Source organism: Pyrus communis, chromosome 13 (assembly GCF_041283825.1).
Source record: "Pyrus communis isolate YQ-2024b chromosome 13, ASM4128382v1, whole genome shotgun sequence".
Taxonomy (NCBI): Eukaryota; Viridiplantae; Streptophyta; class Magnoliopsida; order Rosales; family Rosaceae; genus Pyrus; species Pyrus communis.
Genome location: NC_142577.1, coordinates 22,373,579 through 22,391,209, shown reverse-complemented (window position 1 = coordinate 22,391,209; position 17,631 = coordinate 22,373,579). Strand labels below are relative to the sequence as shown.

The 17,631-nt window shown below is 35.7% G+C and overlaps 1 protein-coding gene across 1 annotated transcript; it reads right to left on the bottom strand.

Moving 5' to 3' along the window:
* Positions 1–452: 452 nt before the first annotated feature.
* LOC137736881 (E3 ubiquitin-protein ligase UPL6) lies at positions 453–12,750 on the bottom strand. The gene is made up of 26 exons (XM_068476189.2): positions 12,229–12,750; positions 10,822–10,919; positions 10,583–10,710; positions 9,661–9,772; positions 8,794–8,974; positions 7,503–7,685; positions 7,190–7,372; positions 6,725–6,806; positions 6,442–6,557; positions 6,016–6,320; positions 5,763–5,859; positions 5,391–5,534; positions 5,123–5,206; positions 4,968–5,054; positions 4,720–4,860; positions 4,342–4,467; positions 3,674–3,772; positions 3,532–3,599; positions 3,368–3,434; positions 2,540–2,710; positions 2,365–2,454; positions 1,717–1,797; positions 1,482–1,555; positions 1,253–1,324; positions 1,050–1,139; positions 453–961 (listed from the first exon to the last, which is right to left on the bottom strand). Exons 1-26 carry the CDS (start codon positions 12,385–12,387, stop codon positions 895–897), a joined length of 3,105 nt encoding a protein of 1,034 aa, XP_068332290.2. The 5' UTR covers positions 12,388–12,750; the 3' UTR covers positions 453–894.
* Between the last annotated feature and the right edge of the window lie 4,881 nt (positions 12,751–17,631).

The following is a 17,631-nucleotide window of genomic DNA, read 5'->3' as shown; positions in this document are numbered from 1 at the left end:
GTTAATATAATGATATGGAAACCGCATTCTCATTTGATATACACGCCCATTTGCAAAGCGAACCACGAACTCGTTTTGAAGTATCAGCGTGTAAGCACCAAACAGAGAAAAAATAAAGCATCAACAGAGGGCAGGAGAAATCAGAGCTATGCACATCTCTGAGACGAGTCTCGTGTATTTCGACACGAGACTTGTAGGGCGCTTTTAAGATGATTGAAAGCGTTTTTGGTGAAAATGTTTTTAAAACCAATCTTTAGTAAAAATTCAAATAGATCCTGAAAAAACACTTTTAAGTGTTTTCTGCAAAAAACATATCTGGTGCTTTTTCCAAAAAAAACTTGAAGTGCTTTTAAAACCCAAAAACAATTTTTCAAAAAAACGCTTTCAATTATTTTAAAAGCACTTCCAAACAAGCCCATAATTATTTCTGCAGATGACTTGTTCAACAGGAGGAATTAAAAGCACTTACTATTTATAAAATCTGCCCCTTCTCCTTTACAGAAATATATAAAACAAAATAGGAACGTTACAGTTATAAAAACAATCGCCTATTCATGCCGGGGAAAGCCACTAGCGACTGACCCAAGACCTGCATGTATAATCTGTAAACTTAACAAAGCTGTAGCAAGAACTTCGGCAGATCACCACCCCACAGATATATACATGTCAAATCAGGAGCTTGCCGGAAAATATGAATATCTACATGCCATCAAGTTTGAGCTTCACTCTATCGGCTTTTTGAAGTCTGTTCGATTATTACACAGCTCGGATTCCAAGCAGGGACATCAAATTAACAGCGCATGATGTAAACTGTCTCCGCCTCGAGGATGGTTTGCTCCACAGAAGAAAGAAGCAGGGGATTAGATTAGGTGCAACTAGAATGCACGGTTTCAATCAGCTCAAATCAAAGCCGGCATCTGCACTTATAGCATACATCAATTTTGATTCCAGTTGCTCCTTACTGCATCATAACCAGGAAGCAATTTCAGCCGAATACATTTAATGGCTTATATAATCATAAAACCAAAAAATATAGAGAGATAGCCAACCTTCTATATGGTGGAAGCTTTAGGAGATTCATACAAGTGGCTGCAGTCGGTAATCGGTCAAGAGCTCCTTCAGCTGCATTGCCACCAGCCCTATGGAAAGAGGCAGAAAAATTAAGGTAAAAAAAATACCAAGAGAAAAAGAAAACTTTTTGCAAAATAAACTAGCCATTTTGCCAACATATAAATCTTTCATGAACTCTTACCTCTGTATGCAAAATAATGGTTCCAAGTATTTGAATCCAAGCAGAGGTCCCCGAGAGCACCCAGTCACAAATCTGGATGAAAAGTAGTGTAGTCAGTATCTCTCCTGATGTTCATCAACTTCAAATCCAATTAATTACAGGGACTCGCAATAGCCGACATTGTTGTATTTTGACGAGCCAAAACACAAAAAATGTTCGAGGGATTTTGTGATGGATACTAAAAACTCACTTTAGAAATTTCTTCTGGTTTTCCAATGAAAAACTTTTCAGAACTTCCCAGAACATGTCAATGACATAATGCTCCTGTCAAAACAAATAACAAGCATAATCAGTCACGGGAAAATGTAATGAAAATGGTTGACAACCAATGACTGGGTTCATCTAGAGCTACATTTATCCACACAAACAGTTTTATATGTCCCACACGAATACAAATAAGCCAAAACAAATGTGAAGGAACTTACACTATGATAGCCACCCACATAATTTGTGTTCATCCGTAGATCATCGACATCCAAGCTGTCAAGTGAACCTGATATCAGAAGCTGTAAAAACAAGGCGGGTCAAAAAGGTATTTATGCATAATTGCCTGTGAATGTGGAAAAAGCGTGTCAAAGTGTATATTACAGCTACAGCCGCTTATCAAACAATGGATTATGATTAAACTTTTGCTTCCTAATACAATTTTTTTTTCAGACTGTAACTAGGAGAAACAATGTGGATCTGACTCTAGGTTCCACCCAATAGAAACTCTAAAGTTGTGCCGAGCATGCCATTGCCACATACAACATCCCGCATTGCCATGGTAGTACTCTTGTACAGCATAATGGCTATTTCTTCAGAACAATTTTAGTGTTCCAATACCGAGACAGCATAACAAAAAATATCACACATGATACATATATGCAAAAACCTCAAAATAACCATTCGTAGCATCACTAGCAACTCTTAAATGCAATAATGGCATCACAACTATATTGTCAAATTGGACAGAATGACTAAGCTTGTTTTAGTTTATTGATCTTATAGAACCGGCAAACAAGAAGTGAGTATACTCAGGTTATTTTAGCAACAAACCCTAAGCAACAAAGCCAAAGGGTAGACGAATATACCTGAAGTTCATGCTCATTAAACATATCTATCCAATCTTTCGGTATAAGCTGCTGAAACCCCCTTAAAAAATGTAAACTTTGTTGATGTATCTGAAAATGATCATTTGTCATGTTCACGTGAGGAAGCTACAACGTCATTTGGAACAAGAAAAAGTTCAAAATGGAGTTGCACTACCTGAAAGTTCAAACGATGGTTGGCAACAAGATGAATAAAGGAAATGACGTTCTCATTAGTGACACGTAGGTTTTTGCCCCAGGGACGCAGCTCCTCTTCTGTTTGCTCTCCATATTCATTATTTACAATGACAAAGTACAATTCTAATTCTGAAATATCACCTTTATAATGCTGCAGATATAATGGCAAACAGGTCGCAGTGAGCTCTACATGCAACTAAACAGGAGCCACACTTTAAACCAAATTGCAGATGAGAGATAGTGATTGAACCAACTGCTTTTCATCAAGCATGATTATAGTATCCAATCCAATAAAATGTAGACTAAGAATAAATTTCGTCAAAGTCTGGAACGTGAAATTTAGTTGTGAAAAATAAAAATTTATAATCAACAGGTACTGTGAAAATTGACATAACTAAATACAAATTTGCAATTCATGCAATTGGATTCCTAAAACAAATATCCATTCCATAGGACAAATCTATTTCTAAATCCAACAGTATATTGTACAAATATAAAGATTAGAAAGTGTTTTTGTATACATAAATTGAATATCAGAGAACTTTATACCAAGGTCACAATAAAGTTTGGTGCATTTTTGTGAAATTCCATCGACTATGTTAAAATTTATAACCATACATCAATAGACTGCATACAGCAACAGAAGTCAGATATGAGTTTAGTATTTTACTTAATTTCTTTAAACTGAGTATTCGCATCAAGATGTTGGGTTGTGTAGTCTTTTTCTTAGAATCGTGTCAAAATAAACCTGAGTAATCGGTAGATGCTACAATATATCAGGAGGCATATTTAGAAAGAACTGGGTTACCTTCAAGAAAATAAGGTGACGGTACAACTCTGGGTCCAATGAAGGCAAATCATTTAAATAGTTGAACCTAATCAACAAACAGAAAGAGATTTCTAGTATTAACATTGCAGCATGTTGCAAATGGTATATCAACAAGATTTTCTCAAGAGAAAACATGCACTTACTTTTGTTTTAATTTGCTCAGAAAAAACGTTGCAAATGGTATATCTACAAGAATCCCCTCGAACATGGCCTGTAAGGAATCGAACATGTGATACCATGAAGAAGCATCATACGAACTAAAACAGTAGACAAAATTTTTTATACCTTTGCAAGAAGAACCCCAAGAAAGTGAAAAAATTGGAGATGCTGTTCGTGAATCATTCCCGAACCAGGGTTAGGGTAGAGTAAATGATCGGATGTTTCCTGGATATACCAAGCAAAGCAGGAGGAACACAAATAAGCAAAATCAGCACAAACATAAATACCTAAGTAGCAAAGTTATGACCTGTCTAGGTGTGAATATCACATTGCTAACAACATAATAAAGAAAGATCTTTTGTCTGATAATTGTGAGTCAGCTTCTACCACAATTTCGAGACACAATTTATTTTAGTACTGGACTTTCTATTTTGATTTTCTTATTAAAAAGCATGGTATGCATTTCTACATCTGTTTCCACTTAATTTTTGGACACATCATATGTCACACGGGAAACTTGACTTTCATCAAGCATTCTAGTAGACTAGTAGTGATTGTTTCTGCTACATGGAGGTTTACTCAGACTGGAGGAAGGATTTAAATTTTGTCTTGAAAATGGGGACAAATGTACACTACTGCTGAAGCTACGAGCCCCTGGTTTTTATTGCTTGATGAATGTAATTTTGAAATGTGCAACTGCTATTTACTTTCTTTTGCATAATTCAGAGTCATAGATTTAACTGTGCATAGATAATACAGGCTTTAGAAACATAGATGAAAGGAAATTTTCTAACCTTAAACAATCCATACTGAACATCAAAGGCTGCTTGAGTAATGTTCTCCATGAAGTCTTTGAAAATCCCACCACCATCAATTCCAGCCTCCTCAACCCCAAATTCATTTACAAACGTTACACGAATCTGCAAATTAAATAGACAGGTCAAAATGATAAGGCGGTTATTCTGGTGTTGGATAAGAAAATGAGAGGATAAGTGCTTGCAAAAATAGGCAGACTCTGAAAATTCAGTGCCTATTTGACCCCAAAAAGCACTCAGCAAAACATTACAAAGTAACTATTTTGGTTATTTGGTAGCATTTATCGAATTGTCAAAAACACTCCCAACCACAACCCTCATCTATTGTATGTATACAAACAAAAACAGATGCATTACCGGTCCCCGAAGATCATCTTCAGACAGCGCACTCATTTGATCATAAGCATCTTCCAAGATACGATCCCGCCGTATTCTGAATCGGTTTCTGGTAAATACAGAATTAGACTCATGTCTTTGTCTAGCTGCTGCCAATTGTGACTGACAAATTGGTTTGAAGAAACTAATTAATTTTTTTTTAAACATGATAAGACTTAAGTGCATAAAGATTTGCATATTGTTTTTCCTCTAACCACTTAAATACTTACAGTGAATATTTTAACTCTGCTTGTGAATGGTACCAGGAAGGGAGCTTGCTTCATGATGTCATTTGCCCGAGTATTTTCTATCACAGCCTGAAAAATAAAGACATTAAAACCAGTGCTAGCAAGATCTTGGTTCTAGACACCTAGGAACTGTTTACCTGTGCAATAAAGAACTCATTGACACCATCAGCATGGAAGTCACTGGGGGATGTGAATTCACGTCTATTGTTCCAATCTTGCAACTACACACAACAAATTGGAAAAAAAAAATGAGTAAGATTTCCTGTCCATTGTATTTGGGGCATGTCCCTAAAAAGAGAACCAAAAATCAGACAACCTGCAAAGGAGAGGGCAAACACAAAATGTGCAATAAAAAGGGTATATCCTTTTTCAATAAAACAGACGCAACACATAGCTCGTTAATACCTGGGAGAGGAGTTCAGAAGCTACAATGCTAACCCTATGTTGAATTAACTCCACAGGGTGCTTCTTATTAGAAGCGCGGGTTGTGACAGGTTTCATAGAATTAGTGGGAGCTGTAGGATTCACCCAAAGAAGTTGCCATAGGGCCTGCAAAAAAAGGAGTCCAGATAATACAACTATTCATTTGAAATTCAGAGTAAACATCAACATTATGTGCAGAATTAACAATTGATCCAGTTTTGTACATCTTGCTTGCCAATGTCATACACAGAAAGTAACAAATTACAGCCTTATAGACTACATTTAGCCAAAGGATAACCACATGTCAGTTCTACAATGAACATCCTTCTTTTGATCATTTTACTACAGAATCACCTGTCTGAGTATGATAACTAGGCATCTGATATCCTTCAATGACAGTGGCTTCTCCTGCTCATAGAACTCTTCATTATCAACTAATGTAAGCATGTGCCTGATCCATAACAAAAGGGAAACGAACGAATCATAGGTAATGCTATCTCAAGCTGCTACGCAATACTCTAGGATCAACACAGAATACATAAAACTAACTTCACACCACTAAAATATATATAGACAAGATCCAAGCAAAAGTAGAAGGGACTATTACTTGTACACAGGACAGAATACAGCCAAAGGTAATAGCCAGCCAGGTGCATCTCCAGGCAGCAGATACGCCAACTGCTCAGACACTGACTGCCATTTCTGATTTTCATGGCACCGTCTCATAAAATTCCAAAGCACCGGAACAAGTTTCGTTCTATAAGCTAGTATAGTCATGATTCTCTCCAGAGGTAAGGTGTTGAAAGTAACATGTAGAAAAGCACAAGCCGCACCAACAGCTGACACCTCTTTATCATCAGGTCCGTGGTGCGAGCCACTGGCAAGTGAAATACCTCCAAACAAAACATTTGTCTGCTCAAAACATTAAACAACAAATCTTTGTTACAATTTAGAGTTAAAACAAATTGGCTTAAAATAGATGTACTTGCATCTTGCATAGAAAATAGAATTAGATAATCACAAGATGGCTTACTAATTGCAGAAGAAAGCGCAGATCTATGGCATCACATATCTGTCGCTCTAAATTGTTATTTAAACAAACTTCCATTGCATCATCTCCTTCAATCATGTCATCATCACCCATCGAATCTGAAAATCACCAAATGTATGTACATTTGTACACATGTAATAGAGAATTTAAGTATATTACACATTAAAAATTGAACAGAAGATTATAGATGGAGACAACAAGGAAAAAATGAAACTATAAAAACAATAGTAAGAGGGGAATAAAATACAGTATTTGGAATGCAGACCTTCTTTGCTTTCTCTATTTGATGATTTCATTGAAGGAAGGGCCTCCAACAAGAATGTTGCAACGCCAGCAAGGTCTAAAGCCTGATATTAGAAAGGATAGAATTAAATCAGGGATCAAAGCCGTAAAAAAGGATGGATTATAAATATATATATATATATATATATATAATGTGTGCATGTGTGTGAGTGAGCACAATGAGAAACTTCACATGAAGTACTAATGTACCATACATATTTATAAGAATAGTTATCCATTGTCAAAAACCTATCACTCGTACTATGTTAATCACCATACGTACTAATTTTTCCCCAGAGTAGATCACAAAGTACACCTGTTGCTAAAATTGAACCTAAGACCTCCCTCATTTCTAAGCACATAAATTTATGCAACAACTTGAACCAAAACATACTAAATAACCATTACATGTTGCCATTTCTACTTCTGATAGCAGTCTGGTTTTTACCATTTGAAATGAGCAGTCAGTCTGAGATAGAGCGACTCCGGAAGATTCCAATATATTTCCAATAAGGCAGGCATAACCGGGTAACTCAATTGATGCATCTTTTGGAAGTACATCAGCATGACTTTTCACACAGAGTGCCATTTGATTAATGTAATGCTGGCTCAGCCCTTGTCTTGCAAAAACCTAAATGAAAAGAGATTATCTTAATTGCAGAATGGTATAAGACGGGAAATCTTAATACAGTCAAAAAAAAAAACAAAAAAAAAAAAAAGAGGGTTTCAAAAGACATAGGTACCAAGTGATTCAAGTTTACCTCTCCTAAGTAGGGGAATAGCTTCCATAAAAAAGGAACTGTAAGAATTTGAGAAGAGAAACTCCAATGTGGATCGATGTTTGGGCACGTACATGGCTCCTGACCAATGTGAGAAATTACAACAGCAAGACCACGCTCCAACGAAGACACTCTGCCAATTGAGTTATGAGTCTTTATACTTTCCTGCACCCCATTACTCGTAGGTTTAGGAAATGAGTTCACTCATGTGTGAATGCCAACATAGAGTAAATGACAGATCTCCAGAAACAGAAAGACTAGAAAAAATACATAATCAAATAAACTGAAAAAAAAGTTTAAGGGAGAGCTTTCAGCTAACTTTCTATATTAATGGGAAAGCAGATTTAAAGCTAATTGAAGGCTGAGAAGGTGATCCTTTGTCATCACCCTTGTTCACTTGTTATAGATGTTCTGAGTCGCTTCTTTGCGAGAAACCTTAGTTTCAGGAATTAATATGATAGGGAGATCCAAAGCTTGACAACTATGTTTGGAGTGGGGTGTAAGATTCACCAATAACTTATTTGGGGTTAGCATTGGGTGTTAAAGTGGCGATGATTTCTTGATTGATGTAACTGCCTTTAGTTTAGGAATATTGTGTTAGTTTCCGCTCACAGCTTTATATGATGTATTATAAGTTCAGCCTCAGAGAGAAGAATATACAGAATACATTCTTGGTAATATTTTGTTCATGGTATCAGAGCCTATCTGATTTACAGGAGGTTATAGGTTTTCTTTGAGTCTGACACATCATAGTAGAACTGTGGTGTCATGTTGCCAAAATCTTTTTCAGTATTTTTTTATTTTTTATTTTCTGGTTTCTTGGCTTCTCTTTGATCCATCTTGGGGTTTCGAAATGTCAGAAAATTCAGAAATTTGCCCATCAAATTGAATGTGAAGAACTCTTTTTCTTGGGAGTTTCAGTTTCGTATGTTTGTAAAGGGGAAAGAGTTGTAAGGAAATATTGATGGATCCAATCTGAAGCTAAATGCAGAAACTGATAATTTCAAAGTTTGCTCAATGGGAGTCTCATGATGCCAAAATCAAGAAATCATTACCATAACATTAGAAACAGCCCTAGGATTAATAACTTTAGGGTGCTCTTGACCGAGATGAGGCCAAACCTTTATAGGTTTCCTTAATGGTTCATACTTCGTAAAAAGAATGGGGGTTTACTACATTTTTCTTTGAATTGTGATTTGGCTTATAGGGAAAGCCTCTCCTGTTTGAACAAAAGCTATTGCGTATGAACAAAGAGCTGGAATCAGGTGCATACCTTTCCTGTAAAAATAATCTCTCTATACAGGACAAAAGCCCTTCTTTGCAAAAGATAGCCAACTGTCTCACAAGCCCATGGAAGCTTGGGATCTATCAATAAAACTAATGCTTCTAACAATAAAGTTGTTGACATGGTGGGCTCCTCTGGGGCTGCAAATAGTTGATCCTTCAACTGATTTCTGTCCAATAACTCAGTTCAGTATGCAACTATGGGTTATCACGCAACTCAAAAACCATATATTTATTGGACATCAGAAACCAACAAAACCATAGAACTATAGTTCATATCCCACTTCTAAAACAAATTTGCAGATGACTCCTTTCTAGCATGCATGAAAGTCTAGTGAAACGCAAATCAGCAAGTCCTCTAACCCAACAACTAGAACAAAAGAATTAGTTAAGCCATTATAAATTACACAACTAAAGTGAAATGTAACCGTAAACACAAAATTCCTAGAATTTCAATGTCTAGAATAGCTTTTATTCCACGATTCCATGTGCTATTAGATGCAAAAGAGATGTCATCACAGTACAACAACTTTCATTTACCCGCCCATTAATAGAAAAGAGTACAATGAGCCTAGAAATGAGAACCAATATAATGACTTGAGTAGTGATTTTATATAAGAAATCAATCAAGAAATGAGATGCTCATAATAAAATTGAGCTAGGCATAAAAAAAAACAAAAAAAAACACATGAGATCGAAAACACCAAATTGGGGTTGGCTGTATGAATCCTAAACACCACTGCGCTCGATTTTGTTCCAAGTCTTCCGTCAGCTCCAGGTACTCTATATCTTTTCTTAAAGTCCGGAAGAAAAATGACCAAAAACATAAAAGTAAATTGATATCGATGCAACCAACCTGTTTTGATGAACAGCCTTAATACAGATATATGCAAGCTGCTTCACTCTGTGTTTCACCAAAGCATGCTTGTACGAATAATCCATGCCCGCAATGAGGCTAACAATATCCCCTGTTTCATGATCAGATATTGTCAACAACACCCAACATGCACTAAGCAGTGTGAAACAAGCAGAACCTCAAGACGTCTTCATTAAATCTTAAAACCAATATTATTATATAATTGTACAAAAGTTTTTTTTAAAATGTGCTTCCTTGGCTATTTCTGCATAATCAAATTTTGAAATTCATCAGATAAGAACCAGATCAATAGCACACTTGTAGCCAGCTCCATACTTATCAAGTACAGCATGGATCAGGGTTTAATGTGAAGACAGGCTAGTCATATCTCTTTAAACCACAATCAACCGCACTAAGTCATGGACAGTTGAAGATCCTTAATGGAAGAATTGGCATGTTCCCTTTGAGAATTGTTTGGGCAACCAATGATTTCCAATCTAAATAAATCTGGATTGTAGAAAAGTGTTGAAGGTTTCAGGGTTTTTAACCATAAAAAGCTATTACAAATTAGTTCTATCTTTGTCAGATTCTAATTATCTTACAATCAACCAAATCATTAACCCCTCTTAAAAACCAAACCAAGCCTACTCAGCGGCCCTAGAACATATAGTGCCAATTATTCATTACTCATTTGGGGGAGATGGACGGGTTTCAGGTTAAGTCTTAAAATACATGAGAACAGAGAAACCGTAATAGTAATCCCTGCACTAAAATGAGAATTCAAGAGAAGATCAGCCCAAAACAGAATTTACCAGTGGAGTATATGGTTTTTTTCATTTTTTTGAGAGAGAATTTATTATGTGAGGTATATTTATCACATAATTTCTTGTACAGACAGCTCTTCATAAAAGAATAAACTTACCTGTATCTCTGACAAATTGATGAAGCAACCGGCACGTCTCCACAAGGATGGAAAAATCACCAACGCTTTGAGCATCAAAGAAGAAAAGTAACTGCCGTAGAAACTCTGAATCGGGACCAAAACTAAACCTGAATGCACAGGGACAATTTGAAGAAGGTCGCGATGCTTAAAGCAAAGCTTAATTAACAATAACTAAGACAAAAGTCGAATATAAAAGATAATATGGATCCAAATCTAACCTGTCCACATTCTGGCAGTGCTTCCCATATCTTCCATAGAACTGCTCGCGCACCTTAGAATGTTCAGCCGCTGCCACCTTCCTCCCTCTGAAGCATTTCTGTAGCTAGTAATTAGTCAACACTTGAAAAACTCGAATGGAGACATGATAAACTTGATGTTAGCCAAACGGCCGAGAAAAACTATTTCAAACAAAAAGCAATAAAAAAAGTACTCATAGCCTACTAAAATTAGTGACCGGGTTGAGACATATATGCATACGGATACCCAGTAACGTGCAATATAAGTCTGAATCTAATTGAAAATTCACCTTTTCAATGCTTCAATAGATATTCTAGCCACATGTAATAATTTCACAAATACGACACCAAAGGACGGATGATTGCTACATTTATTACCTTGATGACATCAAATCCATGTCATGCAAATTTACTTAGCTTTATTGACCAGTCATAACCTAAATAGAAAAAAGTATTTCAGAAAGGCTGACTAGAGACAGAAGGATGGCAAACGTTCTCCCGTACATACATTAAGTGAGAGGAAGGAAAAGTAAAGCCCCTTTAAATATCATAAGAAAGGCACATTACACTATTTCCAGCTGTGCTTATGTCCACTTAGCTTTTATAAAATATTGCACACGTTCTATAAAACTAATATGAATTTCTCAAATCTAGGTTATGTATACTTCTTCAGTCCAGTTGCAACAATTGAAAACAATTTGAACTTGGTAGCTTCTCTTCGCATGGGGCGTGAAACTAAAAACTGAGTTATGCCTCAGACACATGTAAGCTGAGTATACACCTTTAATATTATTTTGAAGATGTCTGGTCAGTGTTTGGTTCTAGAAAATCAACACGTGCTCAACGTTTCATTCTTCACATAATTATCTATTCCAAGCATAAAGTTGTAAGTTAAAACATTTGATGGTGTGAAAAATGTGGTTAGGTGAATGTTAGCTGCATTCCCACAAATCTGTACATCCAGTTATGTACTAACCTGGAAAGCACGTCTCACCCGATCAACCATAGTAAATTAATTAGCGTTCAGCACTTACAGGCATTCAGAATAAACAGAGATTAAATAACCAAAACATATCAACTTCCACCTATCCTCTTGACCACCACATAATCTATCCCGCAACAATTAAAAACAAGTTCAAACTCCGTAAACTCCACACATTTCATGAGCTATCATCCAATGCACAAACCATTACCAATAACTACCCAAAGAACCTCAATTTACTGTCTTTTACAATCGAAACTACACCGCAGAATGTGGCAACATACACCTCCAACTAATTAAGTTAAAAACACAATCAAACCGATGCAATTTTCACCAATTCCACACATTTTCAACTCTCAACACTGTCGAATTAGACCGCATAGAAAGCAAAATGCACAAGTCCAAACCTGGATTTTCAAAGCCGCCGAGTTCTGCTGTCGTATCCACAACCGGCGGTTGCGTTCCAACCTTGTCTGCTCCAAAAGCTTCTGCCTGTCCCTTTCCTTCGTACTCCGTCCCCCCAAATCAACTCGCTTCCGAGTCGATGAATCGCCCGAGAAGAACATCCTTCCGCGTCGACTCAGTCAATTTCAATCCAATCCCAGACGAAGAGAATTGGGTGTGTTGCTAGGTTTGATGCTTCAGAAGACTGGTTTCAGAGCCTGTGAGTGTTTGATCGGATGGATTGAGTGGGCGTAGAATCGGAGAAACTGTGGACAACGAGAGGGGATTGGAGGAGGTAATCGTGGGAAAAAGGACGAATCTTGTGTTTGGTTGCCGAGAAAAATAGGAGTGGAAAGGTGCGAGTGCGCGTATTTTCTCTCGCTATTTTCTTAAGAGGATTGATGTTTCTCGGCTGGACCACTGGAGAATGGATACGTCGGCTGCGAAATTCAATAATTTATCTAGCCGACGAAAACGTTCCGTTTCGTCTCGCTGACGACAACAAACCTTATTTTACGTTGTGATTTTTTTAGGAATCCGGAATGGATATCCTGGAAATTTATGAATCGTGACCGTTTATTATATATTGTGCGATCAGAAATCATTTTAAATATTTTTATTTAAAATTAAACACCAAATGTACTTGACAAAAAATGACCGTACGATGTACAATAAATGGACACGATTCACGAATCTCTAAGATCCTCACCAAAAGGATCCGTAGAGGATCCTATTGGTGATTTTAGAACAATGCATCCACTGGAACTTATATTCCAAACTCTTTGGATTCGAATTACAAAATTTTGTTCTTATAAATGACTCTACAAACATCATCCCTGCCAAAAATGAACTAAAGTCGTTTTAGTTAATTTATTGTAACAAATACATAGACAGTTTGTGATAGTATTACTAATTCTCTTCATCTGTTTTTTTGCAATTCGATAACTAAACGATATTAGTTTTAATTGATTTTTTGCACAAGCAATCCTTATAGAATGATACAATTCTGATCATAAACAAAAAGTTCTATAATCTGACAACGAGCAATTTTGAATAATAACTCCTACTCGTCATTGTAGGTGGTGGTCATGGTCCGGTACGCCGTGGTTTTGGTTTTCCCTTTGTTGGAAGTTGCATTTGATGCTTGCTTGTTTCATGCCCTAATCAAGGCATCTTCTTTCGCTTTGGTTTAGGTCTGATTTGGAAGAGAAACTTTGCTACCTTGATTGGATGCTTATCTATACGTAGAGTGTATACGCTCATGTCACGGAATTTTATTGTATGTTGTTGCTCCATTCTTTTGGTGTTGTCATATATTGGATGGATCAGAATGGTTTAATCATTATTCAATTTGTGGATGGGAAATTTTTTGAATTGTCATATGAACTTATAATTTGTCATATGAATTAAAATTTTAAGCAATTTGTTATATCAATTTTCTGAAATTATTAATTTGTCGTCCACTTTTAATTTCATTAAGTTTTCCATCCAAACTAAGTCATGTTCAGTCATATCAATTCTTCGCTCCTCTCCTAACAAGTTCTCTTCGACCAAACAAAACTTTAGCGTTTCAACAAACCAGAACTTAAAATTATCAGACTATGGAATATACTAATTTTGATATAGTAGAACATAATGAAACTTACTACAATGACATGGCAAAATTTTAATCGAGTTTCTCTCAAACAATATAGTCCTCAAAACATATACACATGTTTTTGAAGTATGGTTGTCCTCTGAAACAATGGTAGACATCAAAGTTGCCATTTTTACTAAGTTACTGCTCACGGCAAACAATGAAATAAAATGAAAATGAGGTCAAGCGTCTAAAATAATCTTGTTTTCTTTTGTTGGATTAGTAATCTTGTTCTTTATAGTGTTTATTTATTATTTCGTTTTATCTTTGATTTCCTATTATAAGAAAAGAAGTTTAAGCACATCATCAATACTTAAAACAAATTCAAATTACTGTTAGACCTATATATTTTTTACAAATAAAAAGTATATATTATGTAAAATCCATAGGTCTAATTCATATTTGATTTATCAAGTTAACGAGTAACGACTTGTATTTTGATTATTGGACATGCCAACCATGTATAATGTTATTCCCATGTTTACAAGTAATAAAACTCTCCTACTACCCTCACACGCACCGCTATGTTTGATTCAATTCAACATTTCACAAACGATTGAGTTATGTCAAGAAATTCACAAATGAATCTACATGTAGTCGTCCAACTCAACCCGTTCCATACGACACCCACACAATCCTGTTTCATGTGTTTCTCGTGCCGACACATTTTGGAAATGGTGAAGTAACTTATCAAAATAAACAATGAATCGAGCTTACTTAATGATGATTAGATGGGTCCTAAAAATTATCTATTTGGTCTCATACAAGCCCAAATTCCCTCCATGCAAATATACAATTGGACACTTATTGGGCTATTATTTATTTTGACTCTAAGCCCATAAAAATAGCCCATCACAGCCCAAGGAAATGTCCTTCAAATAGTTGTTCCCACTTCCCAAACGCAATTGATTCCCAAAAGAAAGATCTCGAAGTGGTCCAATCCGACCAATTGACAGAAAAAGAAGGTCAAAAACAATCACCAGTGTGTTCATATTATCCTAAGAAGCATGCCTCTTTGTATTCAAACATTCAACAAGAAGACCACAGACAAGAAAAACACACTTCTAAATCATCTTTGCCACAGCAACATTAACATAGATGCTGAATAAATTGAACACAAAAAGTTGGTTACATCCCCACCTCCTCCTTCTTCTTCTTATTCCTTCAGTGTGCGTGAACTTAAATTCATAATTATTGTTAGGTTTTTCTGCAATTTTGGATTAGCGGTCGATTAATTCATGATGATCAAGTGCTTAATCAAGTCTAATACAGTGAGCAAGATTACGAACACCTTAAAAATATCAAACCATCGTTGCCTTATTATATTAGGAGTGCAAACCATGCAAAATGCTTGTTGATCTGATTCACTTCTTATAAATTTATAATTAACCCTAATTGAATTATAAATAAATTCATACCAAGTTGCTAGTTGACATTTTTTATAATTTGACTGTGTTATTTTAACTGTCTTTCAATATGTTTTTGTTTTTTGTTTTTTTTTTTTTTTGGGGGGTGGGGGGGTTGGTGTGTGGTTGGTCGTGGTGTGGTAAAACTCAGTTTTTGACTTCCTAAAACATGTCTAGATAATTTACTTTAATTTGGGTGTCAACTCTGAACTGACATGTTTAATTATTGTATAAATTTAGTTTAGGCCAAAAAACTCAAACATGCATCATGATAAGGCTACACTTTTGCCTTAGATTTCCAGTTTTAATACAATAATTATGGAGCTAGCTTAAGATCTTTTAAGCTAAACTAAATGATTTCTGAAAGGTTTTCTTTGTGGACAAGCAACTAAGCAAATGTGAATGAATGGTTTGTCCTTGTCAACGACTTAATAGACTTATAATATCAGTGGTTTTATTTTGGTATACAACAGTATTTAGAAACACAAAAATTGAGCACATGTAGACCTAAAGTGATATATAGAGACACGATATTTAAACGAATACATGCAGTCGTCGAGTGCATGATCAATACTCCAAACATGTTGAAATTTGAAACTTTTGATCCCTATTAACTAATGTAGAGCATGATAAGTTAGACGGGAAATCATGAGAGCTTCAGAATCTGAAGGAAAAATGGCTTGCAGCGTTCACATTTTGGTGGTGCTTGCTTTAAGTTAATTGTATAATATTTTAAAGGTTTAAATGTTGATTAAATAGCATTGCAGGCCCTATGTCTGAGTTTAATTCAACACAATGAATCAGTGATGCTGTGCTTTATCCAACAAAATGTCTCTAATATTAATAGACAAATACTAAGGAAACAATCGGACAAAAAATAATGTGACATGCAAGCTGTTTGCTTTGTAGCTTTGGAGTTACTTGGAACTCGAACTCAAAAATCTTGTGCTTTAAATAGAAACTTTATCTTTGTTTTTTTATCGGGTTTACCAAAAGGGTGCAGGTTTTAAGTCCTTGGAGTGCTCATGTTTTGCTAATGCTCTTCCTTTGCTTCACCTTTTCCCACTCTTTCTTTCTTTGTGCTCATGGAAAAATGAATAAAAATATGAAGAATACATCATTATAATTTATTACACTTGTTAATTAACAAGGTTGGTTGTTTAATTCAACTCGCAATTCTTTAACATCTGTCGACACATTGTGTGAAATTCTAACAACTAAACAGCTCCATGTGGACGAAATTACATGCACATATTCCTCAAAAGTCCATTGATAGTACTATCACAATCATTGTTAATTTCATCAATTTGACTTTAAACATGTGCATGATGGTACCCATAATTTCCTCCCCCTTAAAAATGGATTAAAGTTAAACCTTAAATTAATCAATCACAAATGGACTAATTTAGGTCTTATATTTCGGACATGACAATGGAGATTACTCACGTCACACGGCCGTACTAATTTTCTAACATCATTGAAAATAATGTTAGTGGGATTTAGTTAAACAAAGCATTATTATGAAGCCAAATGCTACTTTCTATATGGACGATCAAAAGCTTTGAAGAAAAATAAAGCAGAAGCTTAATCATGGAATAGTGGCCAATTAACTAATAATTTTGGGGAGTAACACAAGCTATTGAAAATTTCCGAAAGTAGGGCAAAGAAAAGGTCTACAGGGACGTCGTTTTACAAAGACGACTTGAGGACTTGAGGTGCCATTGAATCTGGTCTCAAAATCTGTTGTCGTTTGACAAGTGTCTCGTCCTAAATTTTCCACATTAACATCGCAATCTTGAAGCCAAATAAGTGCCTTCCTTTTCGATCACACTTTAGTTATAAAACCATTATTATCAAAATTTTGATCATATCGTTCATATCGTCATTATCCTCATCATTTTCATCGTCACCATTATTTTTAGAGATTCGATCATGAAACACTTCGCATTTTTTGCTTGTTGGACCTAATTACTTAATGTGTTTGTTGTTAGAGAAATGTTAAAAAGACCCTAAAAAATGAGACTCTCAATGAATTGTCTGCCTTTCCTTAACATTTCTCTTGTTTGTTAACCATTGTTCATCAGTTGGCTCAAAGATACAAAGGTTACACCAGTACCATGGTTAGCAGCTAGTATTGCAAAGAAGTAGCTAGATTTTGGAGACATGCCACCTATACAGATCTACTTGATCATACTGTAAATTTTGTGTGCGATATTCGGATTAAGAAATTGGTCCCTTTTTTGAAAAAACACATGCGATAGTGTTTTCCTTAAGTTTGAAACCCAACAAGGTTTAACCCAGGTAGTACATCAAGGATTACAGAG